This window comes from Acinonyx jubatus, chromosome E1, assembly GCF_027475565.1.
Source record: "Acinonyx jubatus isolate Ajub_Pintada_27869175 chromosome E1, VMU_Ajub_asm_v1.0, whole genome shotgun sequence".
Lineage (NCBI taxonomy): Eukaryota > Metazoa > Chordata > Mammalia > Carnivora > Felidae > Acinonyx > Acinonyx jubatus.
The window spans coordinates 58,775,313-58,800,168 of record NC_069397.1 but is presented as its reverse complement, the minus strand read 5'-3'; the positions used below and the strand labels follow the sequence as shown (position 1 = coordinate 58,800,168).

General features: G+C 61.6%; 1 protein-coding gene across 2 annotated transcripts in view; it reads right to left on the bottom strand.

Annotated features, from left to right (window-relative positions):
* The window catches only part of BAHCC1 (BAH domain and coiled-coil containing 1), a 62,731-nt gene extending 40,691 nt beyond the window's left edge, over window positions 1–22,040 (bottom strand). Inside the window, exons 1-2 of one of the 2 annotated variants that reach the window (XM_053212224.1) lie at window positions 21,859–22,040; window positions 17,668–18,069 (exon numbers count right to left, since the gene is read on the bottom strand). In XM_053212224.1, coding sequence (XP_053068199.1) covers window positions 17,668–17,851 — 184 coding nt within the window. In that variant the 5' untranslated portion in view covers window positions 17,852–18,069; window positions 21,859–22,040. Of the gene's footprint in view, window positions 1–17,667; window positions 18,070–18,255; window positions 18,414–21,858 lie in introns of those variants that run through there. The other variant, XM_053212225.1, reaches the window with a different exon arrangement.
* Between the last annotated feature and the right edge of the window lie 2,816 nt (window positions 22,041–24,856).

Below are 24,856 nucleotides of genomic sequence, written 5' to 3'. Positions count from 1 at the left end.
CGGCCGGCTGGAACCCACCGCTGGCCCGGGCACACGCGTGCGCGTGCACAGAGGCAGCACAGTGACCGTGTGTGGGGGCTCACGGGGCGTGTCCGGGCACACACTCGTGGCCACGGCTGTACACGCTGGCCACGGGCGTGCACACAGGACACAGATGTGCACGCGTGTCTGAGGCACGGCCCCGAACACGCACGAGGTGGCTGACCCGACTCTTGCGAGAGGGGGGCCTCAAAGACCTGCTTCCCAGGGTCAGACCCCCACCAGACTAGTCCCCTTACTGGCCCCGGAAAAGGCCCCCGACCTTTGATTCCGTGTGCCCCCGGGGTGACGTGGGAGGGGCCGCCGGACCCTGCCCACCTCCTCCCCCGCCCTGGGCAGTGGGAGCACATTCCGGCTCACCTGTGCTGGAAGGGGACCCTCGCCTGTCGTCTGCACCAAACTAGAGACCCCCGAGCCCCAGCCCCTGCTGCACGGGAGCAGGCCCCTCCCCAGGCCGGCTGCTCAGCCCCCAGCCACCCGGAGCTGACAGTGGCTCTAGGAGTCGTGTGGATTCTGGGGGACAGCTGGCAGGCCACGTGGCCAAGTTCGCCTCCCCACAGGCAGCCCACCCCCCTCTGCGGTGGAGAAGCAGCTTAGACTGGCACGAAGTCCCCTCTGATCTGTGACACCCCCCCCCCACCCCCGCAGGGCAGGCTATCCAGGACCCACACATCGTCCAGATCTGGGGCGGTCCCCTCCGGCCACAAGCTGGCCGCCCCCAGATGTTGGCCTGTCTGGCCCATCCCCTCACTCCGTCCCACCAGACACCGGGTCTGCCCTGCTGCTACCATGGCCCCTAGGAGTCCCTGAGGGCTCCTCCCAAGGATCCCGGCTGCCGTCCACGACTCCGAGACGCTGGCCGGACGAGAGGAACCTGAGACGGGCACAGGGAGGGAGGAGGGACGGGCGGAGGAGGCAGGACTGTGAAGCCGTGGGTGAACCTCCCGGCCGGCCCAGCCCTAGGATGTGGAGGCAGCCCAGAAACATGCGTGTGTCACATGGGAAGCCCCTCTCCGCTGGCCCAGGAGAACCTTCCAGAAGCCCCGGTTGGCCCAAAAGCAGCAGTTCTCAGGCCATAATAGGAAAATTCTGTGGTTGCTGAGCCACCCAGCCGACAAACGTGGAAGCAAGATGACAGGGGAGGCCCAACCACCAACAGCCCAGAACTAATAAAAGAAAAGGAAAATCGGATATAAGTCTGGTTCTTATTAAAAGGGTAAATTTAGCCCTTTGGCTGGGCAGAAGGGGCCGCCCTCGGACTCGGGGCTGAGAGTGACTCAGAGGGCCCCTCGGCCGGGGGGTCTGGGCAGCAGCGGCTGAGGGCCGCCCCCTCGCTTCTCTTCACACGGCCTTCCTTCCCTGCACACTCTCCCCGGTGGGGCAGCCAGCACATCCCCCTCCAGGACACTCCGGAGGGCAGGCCAGTGGGCTGGGGGGGCGTGGGGAGGGCCGAGCAGGTCTGGTCTCGGGGTTTGGTCTGATCTGGTCCTGCCGGCACGGGATGGAGACCGCGATGGGCGGGTCCCGATGGGACCATGTTCTTGGTAAGGCTCCATGCCTGGGGGCGGTGAGTCTGCACTGCCAGCCAAGAGGACCAGACACCGGGTCCTGTGTGGCCTGGCAGTGGACTGGGGCCCAGAGACTGTGATCTTCCTCCTGCCGCCCCAGCCTCACGAAGGCAACACCACTGGCTGCGTTGGGCAGAGGCCCCGAGGCCAGCACAGCCAGAGAAATTGAGGGGTGGGGGGCAGGTGCTGGCTGGAGGCCACCTGGGGTCAGGTTCACCCCAGGTGCATCCCCCATCCTGTGGATCCCTCTCTCCCTCTTTCCCTCCATCCATCCTGCCCTCCATTTACCCATCCATCTATCCACTTCTCCACCTGTTTATCACCCTTACCGCCCCCAGATCAAGGTGCACGACTTGTCCCTCTCCTGCACCCCTCACCCCCACCCAGAGGCCACCCCTGTTGCATGCCCACCTGGGTGCTGGCCCCGGAGCAGAAGGCATGTGCGCCGCGGCTGTCGGGGGCACAGGCTCCCCACGCCATCACCCTAGCCTGCTGGCCAGGTGGGGTGGTTCTCTCGGCACTCAGAGCCGAGCTAAAGCATCACTGAGCCTGGGTTCATAAGCCCCTCTGCTGCCCCAAGTAAGTGCAGGGCTCTTGCCCTGCCCGGAGCCTGGCAGCTTCAGGATGGGGCCCTTGGGGACGCCGCATCTCCCCGGTGTGAGGAACATCCTAGATGACACCCCACATCCAGCCCAGGTCCAGACACAAGGCCTGGAAGCTGGGCTGGCTTGGGTGGGTGTGGAGGGGTCTGGAGACGCCTCCCAAAGACACCTAGGGAGGCTACAGGCTGACCAGGCACCTGGCGCCCACAGCCAAGCGGGAGAGGCACTAGTGTGCGTCAGCGAGCTCCAGCAGAGTTGTGGCCGCGGGGCAGTGGGCAGGGACGGCCGTGAGCACTGGGGTCACTACCTCCGGCCAGGGGGTCGGCTACCATGTTGGGCTGGGAGAGCTCTGCCCGGCCATTGCAAGGACCCAGGTCAGCTTCTGCTCCCTTGTGCCTGAGAAGGACCGGGGACCGAGGGCCTGACTCCCAGAACGGGGCTGGCTCGGGCTGCGAGGTCCTGGAGTGGGGCCAGAAGGGGCACCGAGATCTCCATGGGTCACTGCATGGACCAGCCTGTCAAGAGTCAGCGCTTAACCCACTGAGCCACCCAGATGCCCCTTTCCTTTCTCCTTCCTTTTTTTTTTTGCCAGTACTGACTTTCTGTCCTCATTTCCCAGCCACCTCCTTTAGGTCTGGTTCGATCCAGACACGTGGGGACTCATGCTCTAGGGCTGCCCCTTCTAGAACACATCCCTTCCCGCCTCTTTCTCAAGGCTCAGTGTGCACTCGGCCTCTTCCATGAAACCCAGCCCGACCCAGCCCTCCACTCGGCACCCGGCAGCGCGTCCAGGCACTAAACCCCCATCGGGGCCCCGAGGGAGAGGCCCGCTGCCAGGCACGGGCCCCTGGTGAGTCCAGGGTCCCAGCAGCTCAACCCTACAGAGAACAGAGACCAGAAAGCAGCAGGGGCGGGCTGAGGAACAGCAGGGTGAGGCCACCTGACCCCAACGCCCCTCGGAAGCTGGTCCTGCCTCAGGCCCAGTCAGCGCAAGGCTGCCCTCAGGGCCAGAAGGGTCTCTTGGCCCACAGCGCTTTGCTCACAGCAGGGGGCTCCTGAAGGAGGGGACACGGGACCTGGCAGGAAGGGCACAGAGCCAGAGAGAAACCCGGGGCAAATGCCCACAGTAGAAGAGCCTGGGGACGCGGAAAGGAGCAGAAGTCCAGAGAGCATTGCCCGCAAATGCTTTGCAGGGTGTGGGATTCGAGGGCCGGGGGAGGGAGGTGGAGAAGAGGCAGGGGTCTAATGAGCCAGAGATGCCGTTCCTCTCTCAGACTGCACCACTGTGCAGGGGTGGGGGGGTGGGGGTCAGAGCAGGGGCTCCCGCCAAGCCGATGCCCTTGGCCGCGTGGAGGCCTGGCAGTATCCTGCCAAGAGAGCCAATGGGACTCGTCCAAGAGACGCCTGCGTGAGACCAAATCCCCAAGGGGACCCTGGGGGGAGCCTGGATCTGGGCCTGCCCGGCACCCGTGTCCAACGTTCCCAACAGACGGGGTCCCGAGTGACCCAGGCCCCAGGCCTCTCCTGGCCGAGACCTCTGGGCAGCCCGACCTTCTGAGGGGCCGTCCCTCCGCACCCCTTCCCTGCTGGCTCCTGGTGGGGGGTGTAGACCCCTCCTGGCCCACAGGGCTCGCAGGGCAGCCCGGGGAGGGGACGGGTGTGCACCGGGGGCTCTCTGCACCCTCGCCGTGTCTTCCTGCAGCCAGGCCACTTTGACGAAGCACCCCATTCCCTCACATGTGTCAAGATGAGATATTCTAGTCTCTAAGAACAGTCAGAATACGGGGCGCCCGGGTGGCTCAGTCGGTTGGGCGTCCGACTTCGTCTCAGGTCATGATCTCACGGTTCATGGGTTCGAGCCCCGCGTCGGGCTCTGTGCTGACAGCCCGGAGCCTGCCTCGGATTCTGTGTCTCCCGCTCTCTCTGCCCCTCCCCTGTTCACGCTTTGTATCTCTATCAAAAATAAATAAACGTTAAAAAAAAAAAAAAAAAACAGCATAAGTAGAAGGAAAACTCACTCCTCAGAGGTAAAACGATGGTGCTTCTGGGGACTCTTGGGGTGCAGGGCAAGGTGGGGGTGGGGAAATTGCACCCCACTGATCCAGAGGCCCCCAGGACAGAGCAGTAGCCCTGAGGTGGGAGGGGAGGCCTCTGGAATGGGGCTAGATTGAAGGCCAGCCCAGGGGAGGCCGTGGGGGACCAGGCCAGGGCCAGCCCAGCAAGGGCTTCCAAATGACAGAAAACCCAGCAGCCAACCCCCCATCCCAGCTCACCTGCCACCTGGCACCCTGCCCAATGCTCCCTGGCTGCCCAGCCGCTTGGGGCCGGGGCCGGGGTGGGGGGCGGCGGGCTGCACGGGTCCAGGGAGGAGGCGCGTGGGCAGAGAACCAGCCCGGGGCTTCCGGCCTGGAGGCCTGTGCTCCCGCATTGCTCCCAATGTGACCAAGGGCAAACCAGTGGTGTCACTGAGCCTCTGTCACCTGGAGCCCATCTGCCCCAGGAGACTCGTCCCCGAGCCTGAGGGTGATCCCCCTCGCCCAATTCACACCCCGGGGCTCCCAGCAAGTGTCCTGTGCAAAGGAGGGGAGGGGGCTTTGCGCTGGGCTGCCCAGACAGGCAAGGTCCCCCAGAGGACACCTCACACATAGCCTCTGAGGGTCAGAGGCCACAAATGTGCCATGACCCCTGGCTGCCTGTGCAGTGGCCAGCCCGGGGCCAGCTCCCCTCTCCTCAGGGGGACCCAGGGCCTACACTGGCTCCAGGTGGTCCAGGGGGCGGCCCAGGTAAGCCCAGGGCACCTGCACCTGCACAGAGCAGGCGGCTGGTTCCGGAACAGCAGCAGAAAGTGCTGCCCAGACCTGACGGTGCGACATCCCTGTCACCCAAGCCACAGCCTGAACCCCGGGCTCCGTCCGGAGAGTGAAACTCTAACCAGGCTCATTCTTTAGACAAACAATTCCTGAGTGCCCGCAAAGTGCGGGGTCGCCCGCCCTCACCCAGGCCCCGCCTGGGATCCGAGGAAGCCGCAGGCCAGGCACCCTGGCCTCCAACAGTGGCCCTTGGATCTCTCGGTGACCCGCACCGTCCTCGAGGCTATTTTGGGGCCAGCCTGCTGGCCTGCTGGTGGCATCCCTGGGAGCAGACATCTCACAGGTGGGAAGATGATGCTGTGCTTCTGTGGACAACACGCCCGGCCAGCGGGGTAAGCAGGCCCACGCTTGTCTGAGGGCCCTCTGCCGAGCAGGGATGGGGCTTTTGAAGGGGACGGGCCAGAGCGGGGTCCCCGTGACCAAGTGACGACAGGGTTGTGGAGCAAGGAGGGGGCAGGGGCCGAGAGGGAGGGAGTTCTCCAGCGGCTGGGCCAGGTCACACGCAGGGAGCCCGGGAACGTGGGGGGCCTCGGCTGGCCAGCACTTGGAGGAGGAGGGCCCGGGCCGCAGAGGGGACCTGGGAGTAGTTGGCATACTGGGGCAGTTATGGCCTCAGGAGGGGTCCAGATCCAGTGGGGCCCCCCACGCGCCCTGACCCCTGTATGGAACCCCCTCCCCTTGAGCGTGGGCAGGATTAGATTCACTTCTACGAACAGAAAACGCCCTTTGGAGATCAGGTCATAAAAAGACCGTGGCTGCCGCCTTGCTCACCACCCTTGGAACCGTTGTCACCAGCCAGCAGTCGACAAGGAACTGGAGCCTGTGACAGCCACGTGGGGGGGAGGGGGAGCTTGGAAGGGGGTCCCCCACAGCCAAACCTTGAGATGCCTGAAGCCCGGGCAAACACCTTCACTTAGAATCCTGAGCCACAGAAACAGAGAGACAATAAACGTCTGGCGTTGTAAGCTGCCAAGTTTGGGATGATCCGTTACACGGCGGGAGCTAACTAAGACACAGGGAAGCCCTGGAACCCAAGTGCAGAGGGCTTTTGTAGCATTTACAGTGGAGCCCGGAGCAGAGAAGGAACCTTCAGCAAGGGGAAGGGAGGATCAGGAGGGGAGTCGGCAACTCAGGGAACAGATCTGCTTCTGCAGACGAGCCAGAGGTCCGGGTTTATGTGGGAAGTGCCCCAGCCCCGCCCTGGCCAGCTGGCAGCCTCCCAGCCCGGCCACCTCCGGCTGGTGGTGGTGCCCCCCACCTCCCTTCTAGCAGAGCCGGAGCACCGTAGGTGCAAGGGCTGTGAGGCCCCTGTGAGGTGTCTCGTCCTGTCCCTCCTCGCGCTCGGCACCGCAAGGACCGCTGGCTCAACTCCCACTCAAGCGAGGGCCCTTTGGACTTCATCGTTTTGGGTTTCTGCTACTTGTCATCAAATCTGCAACAGGTTACGAAGGACGAGGCAGCCGCACGTGCACCTTTCCAACTTTTCTCGGTCTTATCTGTATTCACACACGTTTAGGGCTTCTCAGGAGCTGGCCTAAAGATGTATTACAACTTAATTTAGATTTAATTCTAACGTTAATTTAAAATAAATTAAAACCTTATTTTTAGGAGACCCAAAGGGATGCAAAAAGTCCCAAAAAGGGGACCAGCTTCAGGCTAACTGCCCACAGGCGACCTGCTGGCCGGGGTGGCTGGGGCAAGTGGTGGGCTGCCTGGATGGGGACACAGGACGTGTCCTGCAGCCCCTCCCCCTCCCCAACCTGTGCAGGGTGAGGAGGGCCGGGCACACAGGCCAGGGACAAAGGGATCTGCTGTCACCTTCCTACAAGAAGCAGCTGAGGCCAGAAGGCAGCTGGGGGCTGAGGCGCCTGGGTGGCTCGGTCGGTTGGGCGTCCGACTTCGGCTCAGGCCATGATCTCACGGTTTGTGAGTTCGAGCCCCGCATCGGGCTCTGTGCTGACAGCTTGGAGCCTGGAGCCTGCTTCGGATTCTGCTTCTCCTTCTCTCTCTGCCTACCCCCCGCTTGTGCTCTGTCTCTGTCTCTCAAAAATAAATGAATGAATGAGTGAATGAATGAATGAATGAAAAAGAAAAAAAGAAGGCAGCTGGGGGCCCCAGTTCTGCCCTCACCGCGTTCTCATCCATGTCTGGGTCCTGAACCCACCAACCGCTGGCCGCCAGGGCCCTGGGGAGTGCAGGGGAGGAGGCACCCGGGCTAGTGCCACAGGCGAGTGCAAGGTGCCTTCCTAAGCACACGCACGGGGACAGGACAGGGACAGGAGCGAGGGGCTGGGAGGGAAGAGTGAGTAGGGCCTGCAGGGGCAGGTGCAGGGGGGCTTGTGGGGAAGGACCTCAGTGAGCTGCAGGCTGGGGTGGCCTGCAGTCCAGCTGGTGTGCTGGGTCAGGTCAGCACACAGGCTCGGCTCGAGAGAGACGAGGGCAGCCCCCGGCTGGAGAGCCAGAGGAGGAAGGGAGGACGGGGAGAAAGGAGGGAGGGAGGGAGGGAGGCGCTAACCTGAGAGTTTCCGGGCCTCTCGTGCTCAGTCAGGACCTGAGTGGCAGAGGACAGAGCCAGCCAGCTGTGGCTGGGTGACCCTCCCCGTCTGGCAGTCAGTGGCCGCCACCCAACCTCCCCCCCCCCCCCCCCCCCGGCAAGTGTCCCCAGCCCCGGGGTCTTGCTGAGTCTTGCTCTCATTGGCCCAAACTGACTACAAGTCTGGGCCCAGGTGCCTGTCTGGGGCCAGGGTTTGGGGGTGTAGAAAAGGGGGAGCAGAAAGGAGGCTGGCTGTGGAGTCCTGCTCAGGCCCTGCCAGGTACACACGTGCTCGGGGAGGCCCGGGACACACACAGGCCGGGAGAGGAGAGACGCAGGTCCACTCACAGCCCCAGGCCGGAGTCCTGGGCCGCGACCACCCGCATCTCTGCACACTCACGAGGGAAGAGGTGCCCACAGATGCATCTCTCCCTGCTGACCCGCCTGGGGGGTTCAGGGTCGGTTCACAGGCAGGGCCCCTCCAGGATGCAGTGGCACCTAGGCTGAGGAGCCCAAGGGTGACCCCAAGAGCCTCCCTTGCCCCAGGCAGAGAACAGCCCTGCACCTCCGGGCCCCGGGGCCTGCCCTGGGTCATCTGCCCAGCCTCCCGGGGCCATCCTGCCTCTGACCTTGGACAGTTCCCTGTGGGCTCCAGAGAGAGATCCCCAGTGTCCCCTCCATCTACCGACCCAGGGCCACCCACACCACGCTGCGGGGCTCTAGGACCTGCAGGCCGCTCGGCCCAGACCTGGGTCTCTACCTCCCCAGTGCCAGGGATGGTGGCAGGACCCCAGTGCTGGGGTGCAAGAGCCAGAATGCATTTTTTAAAAGTTTTTTTTAAAGTTCAGTTATTTGTTTTGAGACAGAGAGAGGGAGCAGGAGCAGGGGAGGGAGAGAATTCCAAGTAGGGTCCACACTATCGGCACAGAGCCTGACACGGGGCTTGAACCCACCAACCGTGAGGTCATGACCTGAGACAAAAACCGAGAGTCAGATGCTTAACCGACTGAGCCCCTCGGGTGCCCCCAGAACCCCTTGTCTAACTCTGTGGTCAGACTAAGGCCCCAAGACCACAGGACCTCAAGACAGACACCACGGAGAAGGGCCAGGGGGACTATGACCCGTGAAGGTCTGCCTGACTGTCCCCAGGGAAGCAGCCCTTCCTGCAAGACCCAGGGCCCTGTCACTTTGTCTCCAGGCCTCCGGGCACATCCTGGGGCAGGACTGTGTACAAGCATGTGTCCAGCCAGCTCTAACGGGCTCCTAAGGGACAGAGCCGGGGCTGCCGATTGTCAGAAAGCCTGGGCACGGCCAGTCCTGCCATGCACACCTCCCAGGGCTCGAGCTCCAGAAAGCAAAGCGGCACAGCGTGAAAGGCTTGCCTGCCCGGGACGGAGACACCACGGTGGCAGGGGGTGAGACCCACGACCCCTGCCTTCTCCCTGCCCCCTTTTCCCTCCACAGCTCTCATCTTCCTTTGGTTGGTTGCCCCCCCCACCCCCACCCGTGACCCCACTGCCGGGCGCAGCCACCCACACGGCCACCAGGGAAGGGAGGGGCATGTCCTCCCCTCCCACCAGTGCCCTGTGACCCAGGTGAAGCCTCTGGCTTCTGCCCCCAACCCCTGCCGCCAGGTGTGATACTAACACAGGGGAGAGCTCACTGTGCCAACCTGCTCAGCTCTGACACCTTTTAGAACGTGGCACAGCTTGGGAGCCTCTGCAATGACACAAGATGCTTCTGGAAGGTGAGGAGATGCTGCCCTGGCCCCTGGGAGGTGGCTGCAGCCTCAAGCGTCCCCGCGTCGTGCTCGGGTGTGGGGGCGGGGCAGCTTGGTTTTAGCGAGGAGACCTAGGGCCGGTGCAGGCCCTGGCACATCTCCCCAGGTCGGTTCCCCCCGAGAGGGTCCTGGTCTGCCCTCTTCTCCAGCGTGGGGGTGACACTGCAGGACAGAGACCTCGTGTCCACAGGCACACACGTGCCGCCCGAGCACGGCACACACCCCCCTTACGGCCTCCCCCGTCCTGGGTGGCCCAGCTCTGGCAGGCCGCGGGGACAGAGGACACAGACACCCCACACTCAGGCCCCTGCCGTCCACTGGGGAAGGGACCCCCCACCGCCACGGGTCAGGGCGGCTGCGCTGGGATGGCCACGGAGCACGTGGGGCAGGAGGTGGGCTGCAGGCGCAGAAGGCCCTCCGGAGTAGGACAGGGGGAGTCCGAGCAGAGCTGGGGGCACGTTCGGGGCTGGGGGGGCCTGGGCAGAGCTGCATGGCAGAATCACTTGGGGCTCTGGAAATGCGTGAGGCCGGGACCCTCTAGGGCCAGCTGCGGATCAGAACAAGGGCGGGGGACAAGGCCTGGGCGCCGGCTGGAGGGTGGCTCCGGGAGGGGCTGGGGGTAGGGAAGCAGAGGTGCGTGGGGCAGTGCAGTGGCCATGGGAACAGCCTGCGGCAGGCCAGGGGCTCCGGGGATCCACAGTGAGAGGGCAGGAAGGAGCTAAAATGAGGTGGGCAGCTCACCAGGTCCAAGCCCCATAAGTGAGGGCCCCGAAGGGGCTCCACCCCGGCAGGGGCCCAGGAGCAGGTGGCGGGAGACAGAGCAGCGCGCACATTCAGGTCACTGGGCAGGTGGGCGCACAATTCGGGTGGGATTCCCCGAAGGCTGGTCGTGGGTGAGCGTGAGACCTGTCCGGTGGCCTGAGCACAGGCGAGCAGGGTGCGGCCTGCATCCGGGCCCTGGGGGCACAGGTGAGCTCAGCCAGTTACCCTCTGGCTGGCCCACTGGGGTCCGCAGGGTGGGCCTCTGCCTCTGTCCACAAAGGGGACACGGGCTGTGCCTGGGATGGAGTCTGTCACTCAGTGCTGCTGGGTGGACACCGGGCGGGCAGTGTAGCCCCACCCGCTGCCAGCACCGCTGTCCCCACCCTGGGCTCCGTTCCTGAGGGCCTTCTTCTCACCCCTGTCCAGCCGTGCTCCGCCACGCCTGCCTCTGGGTCGGGGGGGGGGGGGCCACAGTGCGCTCCCCCAGCGCTGCCTGGGGTGTGGACATCCCCCGGAGGAAAGCCCCTGGCTTCCCGGAGGGACGGGCCGAGGGACCCGGCCGAGACCCACCTTCCTGGGAGGACGGCACAGGGGGTTGGCTGAGCTCTTATTCAACTCACCTCAGGACTCACTTTCTTGACGGGGTGCCCCAAGAAGGCACTGCTCCCAGACCACCCTCGGGGACCCCAGCCTGCTGCTTTAGAGGCTCCTGCGGACAGCACACCCATCTTCTCCTCCCCTCCCCCATTTCTGGAAATTTCCAGTGGAAAACCAAGTTCCTGCCCTGAGGGGGGCGGGGGGGGGCTTCATCTTTCCATCCGGTTCCAGGCACACAGTGGGTCCCCCCACCGAGCCTCAAAAGCATTTGCATCGAGAGACACTGGACTCTTTGTTGGGGGGCCTGGGAGGGGACAGGGGGCAGGGAACCCAACCCACCTGTTTATTCCCTTCTCCTCCCCCCGCCCCAGGTCAGAATGAAAAACTCTTCCTGGCTGATCCAATCTGGAACCTAATCGTCTAGACAGCTGCAGCGGCCCTCGGATGCCAGCCGGGCTGGCTCCCAGCTTGGGCGCTGGACGCCTCCCCGCCAGGCCCTCGGCAAATCCAGCACCCCCCACCTCCCGCGGGCGTAGCCCAGTTCCCACCGGTCGCCTGGCCTCCGGAGGCAGCTGTTCACAGGGCCACAGGAGGCAGTAATATTATATATTACAACAAACAGGGGCGGCCCACTGACAAATAGACCTGCGTGATCTAAACGGTATATTATCCCATAAAAACGTCAGCGGGCAGAGCGTCAGAGCCAAGGCAGAGCGGCAGCCCCACGCACATGGGCTCCCGAGGCCCGAGCTCGTTCGGCGCGGCCGGGAGGCTGCGGGACATTTTCTAGAGGCCACATGCTGGCTCTGATTTTGTGGTTTGCTTGTGGTACCCAGTCTTTGGTGCGACAATGGAGACCCCAGAGGTTAATGGGGGCCGGAGACCCGGGAGCTGGTCCCTAGTGGATGAGTCAGGGGCGGGCGGGGGGGGGGGGGGTGCGGTAAGAGCAGAGCAAGTCGCCTATCTGCCAGACAGGCTGTGAGCTCTGCGTCCCAAAGCCCCACGTCAGCGTGGAGAATGTCGTGTGATGCGAAGGCCCCAGGAAGAACGGGCACCAGCAGGGTCACCTCTCCAGTGGGCTGCGGGCGGCGACTGGTTTGAGAACCTTCTCTGGACAGGTGACGATGAGCCAGGCTTTCCTGCACAGGGGCCTGTCCTGGGGGAAGCTTTCTTCTTAGAAACTGCCAGAAGTCACTCAGGGTGGATGCTGATAGGCAAGGCAGCTGCTGTCTGAGGACGTGAGACCACGACAGCGTGGCTGTGAGGGGTTTTCTCGTGGCACTAGGTGACAGAGAGCAGCCCGGATGCGGGGCAGAGGCCTCACGTCCCTTCCGCGCCGGCCCTCGCGTAGAGACCGGACCCCTCTGAGAAGACCACGCCGAGGGAAGGCACGGGCGGCGGGCTGAAATCAGGGGGCCTGGTGGGGACCCCCAGGGACTCTGGACACGCCAATCAAGACAGCGGCCACACAGGATCCAGGGGGTGGAGGGCAGCTCCCATCTGCTGGGGGCCCATATCCAGAGGCCTCTTCCAGGATGCAGGGAAAGATGGCTGGGGGGGGGGAGGGGGACGGGGGGCGCCCAGGGCCCCTCTCCACCCACCTGAAAAGAGTTCACTCCCAGGGGCACTGGCTGAACTCTCTCTGTGCTAGGGACCCCCCCCCTCCCTGGAGCTGACCCAGGGGCATCCTGGGAAGTGTAGTCTTTTAGGGATCAGGAAGGCCTGCAGGGATTTCTGGGGGTGTTCCACCGAGGAATCACAGAGGAAGAGGAGGGTGCAAAGGGGACTACCTGACCCTAATCCCTGCGGGAAATGTAACATGCCTGAGAACGGCTGAATTTAGACACCAGCCAATGCTGCAGTTCGCGCCCCAGGCCTTTGCGTGCTGGTTTCTCTAGCAAGCCCACCCAGCTCTTATTTTGGTGGGGAGACCCGGGAACTCCCTAGAGAGGAAAGACCTCGACCAAAGTGCCCCCCCCCCCACCTCCTGCCCTCCTCTGGCCACTGACCCCAGACACCAGGAGAGAGAAGCGCCGGCCAGAGGACAGGGGTGCTACCTGGCGGGCTCCAGGAGAGGCTGCGACGCATCCCGCACACTCTAGAACATTATTTACGCTCACAGCCCGCTCTGATGACATATGTAAGTTGACAGCGAACATCCTATCAACTTGCTGGAGTGTATCTTGATTGTTAAAACACACTCTTAAAGGTGTACGATCATTTATCAAATTAAAATAGCCACACCTTGCCGGTCTCTTTTCTGCCTCCCCTGACCACCTCCCCCACCCCCACCCCGCGGCCTCCCTCCTCCTCCGGCCTCCTGGGCACCCCACCCTTTCACCCAGGCCCTGCTCCAGCGTCCTGTGCTTCCAGGGACCCTAGGCCCAGCGCCCCCCCCCCCCAACCCTGCCCCAGGCTAGGACAAGCCCACTAATCGCCAAGAAGTGACAAACGCCAGAAGCCCCACCAATTAAATTTAAACTCATGCAAAGCTCAGTGGCCAGTAAATTATTATTTTTATTAGCTTGAACCAAGTTCCCGTAAGAGAGAAAGTCAACTTGCTCCCATGAATGGCTCTTGTATAATTTATTTAACTCTGTGCTCTTTGCCAAAGCCTGGAATATTTTTAGCCCGTTCTGTTGTTGGATTTGGCTTTTTTATGTGTGTTTCTGAGGGGTATTTTTAGCCTCATCCGTGTTATTCTAACAGACTCCTATGCGTTCGGTCCTGTCTGTGCGGGCTGTTGAACCCAGTCTCGAAGCAGAGGAGGGAGATTTCTAAGAATAACCGGGGAGCGTTTGGGGGGGGTGCGTGTGTTTTCCAGGGGAGATGTGCTATCTGTACGAGGCCGCTCCCTGCCTCGCCGGCTAATTTGCTTTATTACTCACGTGACCTGAATATTCCTATAGGAATATCCTTATAGGCAATAATCAGACGTGGGCAGCACAAGCCCCACTGAGAAAAAACCCACATTCCAAAAATGGCTTCGGTGGGGCGGGCAGGGCGGCCACAGCCGGGCTGGTCTACGCGGCCGCCGGGATTCCCGGGGCTCTGTGGCTGGGCGGCTGCTTTCACGTCTGGTTCTGTCACTTTCAGAGCAGGATGGGTAGAGTCTTCAGAAAGTAACTCTTTTCACACCTACTTAATGTTGGTAACTGTTGCAGAAACACTCCGGCGTGTCATTGAGTTAATGAGGTATTTACGAAAATGTATTTTTTTCTTTACAAAAAAATATCACATGATGAGGGAGGGGGAACCTTTGATGGGGTCTTTTCACACTAGGAAATTATCTTTTTTCCTCTAGTGTGTTTTGCTTTCTTTCTTTTCGAGGCTGGCAATCAGAAGCCCGTTCAGCAGGGAAGGAGTCTGTGGCACTCCCAGCAGAAGGGACCTGCTGCCCGATTTATTCCCAATGTCCCCAGGCCCCAGGCACCTGGCTTCCAGGCCGGGCCATTTATACCATTTATACCCCGAGAGAGAGAGAGAGAGAGAGAGAGAGAGAGAGAGAGAGAGAGAGAGAGAGAGAAGAGGTAAAGAGGAGAAGCCAACCCACAGCCAGATTACTGAAACCAAGACTCTCGGCACCTCCGCCTACCTCGGCTGGAGGCCCGATGATTCTCGAAGGCTGGGCCTGATGGGCCTGAGGGGGTATGGGCAGAGGAGGATACAGGAGGCCTGGAGCTGACCGGCCGGAAGAGGCGGTGTGGATCCGCTTCTCCCAGGCCAGGCTGCCAATTTTTTAAATGCTCCGAGAGAGGCGCGGTCCCCGATCGCTCCGGGCAGTAGTGCTGATGAAAAATCTTGGGTTGATGCGTTGTTGATCCCCCCCCCCCCCCCCCCAGATTTCACAGCTTTGCCTCCGGACCATCTGTATTAGAGACAAAATCTAACACGGCACTAAAAATAATGATTCCAAACATTTTAATTGCACCTTTTGGTGACAAGGTTACTGGAACAGCACTTTACCATAAAACCGTACAGCCCGATTCTAAAGCTGCAAGCACTTCCATTTTTAGAAAAACAATAGAAGAAACCTGACGTCCCATCAGGGTCCTCAAGCTGACATTTTGAAAACACTGGGTGGGGCAGCACGGGTGGCGGCCTGGTGGCCGGAGCCCCTGGGCCCGGCCAGGGTGGCCGAGGTGACTGCTCCCCCGTCAGACCTGCACATAGCAAGAAGCTCAGACAATTCTTTCGGCGGGGCGGTCGGAGCAGGGAGGGGCGGCCGGCTGCGGCAGCCTTGGCCTGGCCTGCGGATCCGAGGCCATCTGCGGAAATGGGAAGAAGAATCCGCCAAGCTAGCCATGTGGAAATCCGTGCACAAGATGGGGAAAAATTTTTTTAACTTAATTATACTTTTTTCTTTCTAAACTAGATCATATATAGATACAGACCAGAGCAAAGTGATCTGGTGTATAATTCCTTAAAAAAAAAAAATTGATGTAGCTAAATTTTAAAAACCAATACAATATTCTGGCTTTCAGCAATTTCAAAAGGCTTTCAGCAGCAGATGTTTCTTGCTGGATGCCCGCTCGGCCAGCCTTTCTGTCACTAATGGGTCGGACACCTCCAAGCACAATAGGTCTCTCTGGTCCCCCAGGGGGGTGGAAATGGCCTCCAGGAACAGGGAACACGTGGCCCTTCAGCCCCCCTCTGAGGGTGCCCTGGGGACCTCCAGCGCCCTCTAGAGCACCCTGCGTATGGGGAGGCGGGCTGGGTCTAGGTCAAGGACACACACCCGGCCAGCGCCCACCCAGTATCTCCCAAACCCAGCATGGCCTCTGCTCCAAGAACCACGTGGTCAAACTTGAAAAGAGCAAGACAATGGTTCGGGCCACCCCGACCGCATTCCCACCTGACTTGGTGGTGCCTCCATCCGGCAAAAATAGCAGAAAAGGGACATGGTGGGTGACCAGGACCTGGCTAGGCTGTGGGCGGATGAGTGGGGGCAGAAGAGGCAGCGGTGACCTGAACGGACGGGGAATCCCACCTGGCTGTGCCTCCCCAGAGTGGGATAGCCCTGGGGAAGCCTCAGTGTCAGGGGCCCTTCCAGACCCTTGTTTTTTTCTGTGATGCTGCTACCTGCTAGGCTAGTGGGCCTGGCATATGGGGGGGGGGTGGTGGTGGTGGTGAGTACAGCTGCTGTCTCCCCATCCCCCAGCCTGCAGGCTCGGCCTTCCCACCCTCAGCAGGGGCTGCAAGCCAGCAGCCTGGAGAAGGGGCTAGTAGGGGGGTGTGCTGTCCCTGCTGCCACCGTGAGCCCTGGGCCGCAGCCCCCCAGTGTGGGCTGAGCCGGGCGGGCAGCACCTCCAAAGCAGGGGCAGGAGGGACACTTAACTTCAGGGACAGCCTGGCCGGGTATTTTTAAATCACCCATTTCCCAAGCAAGTACTTTTCCTCTTTTGAGTTATAAATCTAGAGAAGGAAAAAAGAAATGGATAGAAAGAGGAAACAGCGAGGAAGAGAAAAAAAGGGCAGCCTTGCCGAAGGCTCGCGCTGGGGCAGGAAACGGCACGGGGCTGATTCCAGGAGGGCACGGGAGCCCAGCCCCTCCACTCCCTGCCTTCGTCTAACTTTCCGAATCTCTTCATGTTGTGAATGCTAAAAGCCCATTAGTAATTAAGCAATTTTCATATTTTTTCTTTTTAGGAAATTTATGTTTTCCTTTCTGACTGCCCTCCCTTCTGACTTTTTCCCTTCTAGCTCGACTCTTCCATCCGTTTTAATCCACACGCTAATTGTAATCCCATTAAAGCAGATATAATTTTATTAGTATTCACAGTTCATCAAGCTAGCAATAATAACTGTTACTGCCAAATTGACAAACAAAAAAAGGCGGCAAACAACATTTCTGATGTTTAGGACAAACTGTACACAAAAGCAAGCCAGCCTTCAAGGGTGACCAGCAGGCCCCCACACCAAGCCCCAAACCATTCCTGCAAACTCTGTGGCCGCTGGCCAGTGACCCCCGGGTCTCCTAGAGGGAGCTGCCCCTCGGCTACTGGCTGCCCGGCTCTGCTTCTCCCCTGACCTTGCTCAACAGTAATATCAAAGCCACCTCAGAAGGGTTAGGGTGGCTCCGGAGGCCTGGGTCAGCCCTGCCAAGGACCAGCCCTCTCCGGAAGGGGATCCGAGAGGACAGTAACGCCGGGCAGCCACAGTTCCCTCCTCTTGGAGCAAATTCGCTGCGAACTCGCCTGCACCGAAATACGGAGGCAGTCCCGCGCCACCCCCAGCCCGGCCGGCGCCCGGGGCTGCCCTCCCCCAGGGCCGCGGGCCGCCAGCCTGGGCCGCGCTCTGGCCACGCTTTGTCCGGCTTTAGCAGGATACCAGAGGCACTTGTGAAAGCACACGCAGCCCCTGCAAACCCATTCTCACCCTGACACTTCAAGGCTTTATATAGAAACAGGATTTGCTCGTCTTACACCGGCAGTCCCTATTAACGCTCGCCCCGCGCGCACACCGCCCTAATCCGCCAGGCCGCGGCGCCCCCCCACCCCGCCCCCCAGTCACAACAGCCGTTTTGTTCCCGCAGAAAGTGCCTCGTTGTCCCAGCCCCAGAATGTCTTAAGGATGTGAATGCAGAATGCAGAAATGAGGTTTCCGCGGAATTTAGTTCTTCTGCAGGAACGGGTGGGGGAGGGGGGCAGGAGGGGAAAGGCTTTATTTTTAGCCGGCTCCGGGGCTGCCCCTCCGAGACCCCGGAGACCCCGGGGAAGGCCGCTCTAAACCGCGATGATCCGGCTCGGGGGGCCCCCGCTCGGGGCCCGCCACCGGTGCCCGTGCAGGGAAATGAAACCGAAGGCTGCTCCGCAAGCGCTCCGAGCCGCGGAGGGGGCGCGCGCCCGTTCCCCCAGGCCCGCGCCCACCTCGCGGCCGGGCCTCCTCTCCCGCGCCCGCCCGGGCCGGCACTGACCTGTGTGCGAAGCCATGGGCAGCGGCGACGGGAAGTACTTTCCGGGCTGGAAGTGCGCCGGGGGCTGCGCGGCGGGCCCGGCGGGGGCAAGGCGCGCGGCGGCGGCGGCGGCGGCGCTGCGGTGGCCCAGGCTCCCGCGCTCCGACAGCAGATGCGGCGGCGGCGCGAAGTCGCGGCCATCCATGCCGGGCCCCGGCCCCGGCCCCGGCCCGCCGCCGCCTCCGGGGAGCAGCGCGGCCGGGGCCCGGGGGCGGCTCGGCGCGCGGGCGGCGCGCGGGCGGCGCGGAGGAGGCGGCGTCCGGGGTCACCGGCGGGGTGGCGGGCCGGTCAGCACGCCGGCGGACTGGGCTCCTCGGCGGGCGGCCGCGCGCCGAGCCGGCGGCCGCCGTGCGGGTCCATAGTCTGCGGAGGCAAGCACAAGAGACTCGGTGACTCGGGGGGCTCGGCTCGCCTGGGGGTCCTCGCCCCGCCCGCCGGCCGGAGCCGCGGCCGGGCCGGGCGGCCGGGCCCGGGGCACGCGGCTCGTGTCCCGCCGCTCACGCGCGCGCCGGGGCCCCCGGACCGCCCGGTCCCCGCGCGCACACGCACCGTCCCGGCCACGCTCGGCCCCGAGGAGCCTGGGGGAACCCGGCTGCAGCGCTCGCCGCTTCCCCTCCGCGTCCCCGCGGGTCCCTGCGGCGAGGGCGCCGCGGCAAAAGGCTGCTGGCTCCGCTGGGTGATAAAAACCCAAATCTGCGAAGCCATCACGCACACGCACACACACACACACACACACACACACACACACACACTCACTCACTCACACGCACACCCTCTCCCCTCCCCCGCTGCCCAGAGGTGTCTCGGAGGAAAAGGCCCGAGGTCCACGCTCGCCTTTTTCCTCTCCCCCGTCATTCCGAGGTCCAGCTTTTACTACATTCCGCTTAACCGAATAACCATGCTAATTAAGCGAGTAATTTTATTGATTGTAACTCAAGACTTTTTTTTTTTATAACCTTCCTTTTCTCCCCTTCTCCCATCCCCCCATGCGTCTTTCGGCCCATTCTTTAGAACCTGCCGCCCTCCCCCCTCAACCGGACGAGGCCCCCGTCCCCAGCACCAAGCGGGGACCCTGGGCCGGGGACCCCGGGCCAGCTTCCCAGAGTCCCAGGAGTCTGCGTCCGCTGCTGGTGTCACCTGGGCGGCCACGCCGCAGTGCCCGGCCTGCTGTCCCCGAGCCGGGAGCTTCCCGGCGAGGCTGGAACAATTACCCCGCCCCCCAAATTCACCCAGGATCTGCCTCTGCGGACTGGGGACTTTAGGGAGGGGGGGGGTGCTTTGAGAGTCAGAAATTGTTTTCTCTTAACGCCCCACATCGGCCATAGAATTTCTCCCTGCAGTGCCTGCCCCGGGTCTCCCGGCAGCCGGCAGCCCGGGGCAAGCAGGCTCTGTGGCGGCCAGCTCGGCCCCCTGGGCAAGGAAAGTCGGCCAGCCCCGTGCACCCTTCCTCCCAGCTGAGGCCCCAGCAGACCCTGGGACTCCGTTATGGGTTTCCACCTCCCGGCAGGGACACTTACAAACACCCCCCACCTCCCTTCTTTTCCACCCCCGCCCAACCAAGGGAGTGCACCGCGGGGCTGAGCGTGGAGCTACGGAGCCGGGGACAAACTGCACCACTGTGAGTCCTGCATATCGCTCTTAACCTCCTAAACCTGCATTGTTTCCATGTTCTTTATCACCTCCAACAAAAGGGAGACGGGTAGGCTCAATGTTAATTGTGAACCCTGCAGGAAACCTGGTTTGTTTGGGGTTTTTTTTAGCCGTCCCACCGTGAGGAGAGGGCGAATAAGATGTTTTCCATCTCGTGAATACCATTTTAAATTGCTATATTTAATGCTACGAGTTCTACAACGTCTCATTTGCAGACTATTTGGTGTTTGATTTAATCTATAACCGAAAACATAATGTATTAAAGTGAATACATATTTGCTCAGCTGATAAGCTTAATATTTATTCGGAGAACTTTTGCATTGTAAATAAACGGGACCTGGACAAAGAATTCTCTTTGTCTCTCAACTTCATACAAAGAGGTTTGGGGTTCCCTCGCCTCTAGGGATCGCCAGCTCTCTCCCCCGGTCTAACAAATAACTCGACTCGCCGCCGCTTGGGCCTGCAAAGCGAGCGCCAAGCCGCCGGGGCCAGGGCAGCGCCTGCGAGGAGGCTGCCCGCGCCGGGGTCAGGGGAGGGGCGGCCCGGGCCAGGGTTGGGGGGGGGGGAGGTTGGGGAGTGACAAAGGGAGAGAAGGAGGGGAGGGAGGTCGGGAACCTGCAGCTTCAAAGGCGCCGAGGGCCCGCGGCTGCGCCCGCGGGGGTGCGAGGCTTCCCGGCGGCCTCCGGGGAGTCGTGTGTGCTACGCTTTTGTTTTGTGGGGGTTTCTTTTTTTCCAGTACGAGATTTCAGAACTGCCGAGAAAGCGCGAGCTGCTCGCGATTCTCGGGACGCGGGCTCGGCTGCCAGCAGCGCTTTTAACCTTCCACCCCTGGCCGGCGGATCGCGGGTTCACCAGCCCGCCAGTTTTTTTACGCAGACTGGGGTTGAATTATCGTCGCCCGTCCGTGCCACTGAGATTCTTACTGGATTGGAGGGACTTTTCTTTGTGTCCTTTGCTCCGGAGGAGAGGCCGCGCAGCGCCTCCTCGGCCGCCAGCGAGCGGCTTCCGCGGCCTGCGGAACCCAGGCCGAGGAGGGAGCGGGGCGGGGAGGCGCGGCCGCCGCAGCTAGGGCCCGAAGGCCCCGTGCCGTCACCCGCCAGTCCCAGGGCTCCAAGCCCCCTCCCCCCAGCTGCTCGAGAGGCCGAAGCAGAGGACAGCACAGCAGCCACAGGCCTGGCCGGTCTAAGGAAGGAAATGGGAGGGAAAGCGGCGGAGAACGGGGGACCCCGCGCCGGCCGGAGAAACGATGACAAGGGCATTTTGGAAAGAACCGAACCTCGGAACGCTCGGCTCCTCCCTGGGCTGGCGGGGCTCGGTCCCCAGAGCCACCGTCCCCGCTTTGCGTGGCTCACGCTCTCCTGAATGCGGGGCTCCTTTAGGTTTGCTTTGGTTGTAACCAAAGGACTAAAAATCCCACCGTCGCTTCGGCCGCCCCCGGTTAAAAGCACCCATTCCCGTGCGCCTCCCCCGGCGCCCGTCTCCCAGCGCGCGCGCGCGCGCGCCTTGGGGCCTGCAGGCTGGGCTGCGGCCAGGGGCACACCGGGGCGCGGACTGCTCCGGCGCCGCCGCAGAACCCGCTCCCTGCGAAACGGCCGCGCCCGCCCCCCCGGGAGAGGACCGAGGGCCCGGCCGCACTAGAGCCCGCGGCCCGGGGCGCACTCGCCCGCAGACCCCCGCCTCGCCGGCCGTGGCCCGAGCCCCGCGCGCTGCCCGGAACGCGCGCGGTGAAAACGCCCCGCTGCGCCGGCCTCGTTGCCCCCCTCATCCATCCTCAGCGCCCCCCACCCCCCAGGAAAAGCATTTCTGAAATGTTCTGCAATGAATTAGGCTCTGGAAAGCGAAACCCGAAGAACTCGCGTTACCCCTCCCCGCCCCGGCCCCTCGCCCGCACCCAGCCGGCGGCCGGAAAACCCCTCTGGTCAGCGGCCCGGGCCGCCTAGGCCACCCCGAGCCGGCCCGTTCCCAGCGCCGCCGAGTGGCCGGGCGGGGCCGACCCGGGGCTGCTCGGGGGAGGGAGCGAGATGGGGGGGCAAACAATCGGGGTTCGTTCGTGGTGCAGCCGGAGCTCGGCGCTCGTTGGCGGCGTCCGGGGGTCCTCGCCGACGGTCCGCCCGGAGCCGCCCGCGCGGTTCGCGCTGGACGCAGCCTGGCTGTCCCTGTCCTGTCGCGATTATTTATTTTTAATGCTGGGTGTCGATCGAGACAACAAGCGCTCAGAGCAAAGCAAGGACGCATTACGGGGGGAATTTTAAACCGATCGATAAGATTTTTCAGAGGAAAAAAAAAATCGCTCTCCTATTTAGACCATCTTTAAAAAAAAAAAAAACCTACTCCACATTATAACGGAATTTTAAAAAGGGAAGATATATATTTCTTAACATCACAACCCTGAATTTCTCTTGCTAAAAAGAAAAAAATGTAAATCCCCAAAGCCAAAATAAAAAATAAAATAATAATAAAAATACAAAAACAAAAAAAATGAAAGCAATTTCAGTTACTTACTGGAGGTTGTTTCCTGGATACAATTGAATGCAATACAATTAAATCAGTAAATGTGACTTTGTTTTGTATTCCTATTGGTATTTTCAATGTGCTGACTGTTGCACTGTAAATGCACCGCTTCCACCACAACGACTCTAGCGAGCCCATCCAGAGCGGCTCTCAAACCTGCAGCCCGGCGCGGCGAGCCACGGGCCCTGCATACTAATAAGCTCGTGCCACTCAGCCCCGAGCAGCCAGCGCGCTGATTGGCCGCGCAGCCCTCCGCGGCCGGGAGCTCGTGCCACTCATTCGGCGTAAACAGGCCTCCCAATAGGCTGGCGCCGGGCCAGAGAGCTGCCAATCAGGGAGCAGCAGGGCTACTACTGAGCCCGATGGCGCCTAATTCAAGCCCGGCGACTGCGCAGCTTCTCTGCGCAGATCGTTGCTGTTGAATGGGAATGTGGTGGCGCAGGGCGGGAGAGGGAGCAAGGGCGAGTGGGAGCGCGTGTCCGCGCATAGGGGGAGGTTTTTTCTTTTCTTTTCTTTTTTCTTTTCCTTTTCTTTCTTCCTTTCTTTTTTCTTTCTTTCTTTCTTTTTTTAAAATTAATCCAGCAGGTCTAACGTTTGGCTTCTGGTGCAACAGAGGCCGGGAGAAAGAAACAACACCACCCGTTAAAGCAGATTTTTTTTTTTTTTTTTTTTTTTAATACCTGGGATGTCTGGCAGGTGGCTGAACCCCGCACAAGTAGACCCGAGCTCCAAGCATAGAAGCCTTCTCGGGTTGCCTGGTCCTTCCACCATCCGGACCTTGGCCTGGTCGCACCGACCTCAGGAATGCCTGCACTCCCGAGGCCAGGGCAGCGCAAGCCCCAGAGTCACCTGCCTGGTCCCCTCCTGTCCCTTGCCCTGCGGATCGGACCTCAGGGACATGGTCCTGCATCTCTGGCTATCTATCTACCAGCTCTCATTTTTATCTCCCTTGGCCATACTTTGCAACGGAGCACCGATCAGAATGAAAATCCGGAATTCATAGCTGAGACAAAGATTGCCCTTTTCTTCAGCTGTAACTAGATTTTTAAAGTATGTTCACCTTGATAATGCACAATGCGAAAACCTTGCATTTCTCAAAGCCAGTCTCCTGCATATCAACTAAATTCTCCCCACAATTAATAAGAGCCACTGAACAATTATCGTTATTGGATTTAAAGCACTTTTAAAAATATTCTCCAAACAAATATTTCTGTTAGAATTTGATTTCCCAACAACATGCTATTTATTTATTCCCGGGGAGTCAAGGTGATGTTTTAGTAGTGATGGATACATATTTACTCCTCTTTCTCCTTGTGAATCTCTGCCTCCCCCTCTGGGAGACACAGAAAAAGGATATTTAAACTAGATGCTAACAAACTCATGCACACGCATTAGAAATTCTCCACCGGCTCATTCCAATAGGGACACGAAGGGGTTAAGCCTGAGGCCTTCTGTTGTCTCCTTCCTTTTCCCGCCCCCCCTCCCGCCCGCTCCCGCGGGACCGCCGGGATTGGCTGGCACGCTGCCAGCAGGCTGTCAATCACCGAGTGTAAACAAGGCGCTGATTGGCTGTTGTCCAGTCCGCACAGGGCCTCCTGAAAAAAGCAATTACTGGCTCCGCGGTTTCAAGGCGCCCAAGGCCGCTTGATGAAAGGAGATAAGCTGGGGACAGTTTCCAGGACCCCCACGGGCCGACCCCAGCAGCCCGGGAGCCGAGGTGCGCCGCAGAGCCTGCGGATCAAAGGAATCCGGAGAGAAAGGGGAAGCAGGCGCACGGCCCGGGCCGGCCTTCCCCCGCGGGCATCTCTGACCTGGGGTGGGGGCTTGGGCGGCGGGCGGGGGCTCCGGGATTGGGCGCCCGCTTCGGGTGGCGTGGCCGGCGGGGCGGCTCCGGAGAGCCCGGGGCTGGCAGGTAAGCACCGGGACACCGCGAGCGCGGGACAGGGCGCGCGGTCCCGAGCTGAGGCTCCGGCGATGCCCCGACGCAGCGGCAGAGATAAAACCCCAGCTGCCGGAGCCTCTGGCCAGTCCCGAGGCCGACGCCTTCGGAAACGACCCCAGGCGGCGCGCGGCAACCGCGGGAGGAGAGGCAGCTTGCATAAATCCATAAAGCGCCTGGAGATCCGATTAGCGCGCGGCTATTCATTAGGCCGTGGGCGATTGAATTAGGTCCCCGTTGCGGACCGGGGCGGGGGGGGCGGTGTGTGGGCCACTCGGGCTTGGCGCTACCATCGGGGTGGGGGGTGGCTGACGCGGACCACCGGGCTCGGCCCGTGGCTTCTGGAGGATGGAGTCGCAGTGACGGCCCCGGCATGTGTTGGGGAGACGGACTTCCTCTGGGTCCCGCCCCTACGGGTGCGTGCGGAGGCCCCCCGCTTCCCACGCACATCCAGGAAAGCCGGCCCGGTTGGGGAGAAATCGCTCTCACCTAGAGGTGGGTCGGCGGGGACGGCCTCCAGCCTGGGCTCCGGAACCCCTTGCAGGGCCAGGCGAGGCCGGAGCTCGGGCTGGAAGCGGCTTGCAGCGCCGTCCCGGAGCGCGCCGGGCTCACACTGCGTCCCTGGCCCCGGTGGCCTGGTGCGCGGAGGCTGCTCGGTCCGTGAGCCCTGGGACCCCCACGAGCTTCCCGCAGCCCCTCGGCACAGCTCTCCAGCCGAGACTTTGAAGTCTAGACCCCCGGCAAAGCGCCCCTAGCTGACAGCACGTTGCCTACTCTGGTTTGGTAGGGGAGTACCCCATTGCTGACATTCTCCAATGAGTTGTTTCCCGGCCCAGGAACCTTCTTTTTTCTAATGTAAGATTGAGTTTTAAAGTTCCGTTTGAAATGAAATATATATGTGAGCAAAATACATATAAGAAAAAGATTCTCCATCCAAGGGAAAGAACACCTTGGCGACCGGCGGAATCCCTGGAGTTTCTCTGAGTTCCCAGAGCTGCGCCCGCGGCCCGAAGCCCATGGGCCAGGAGGGGACTCCTGGCCTCTGACCGC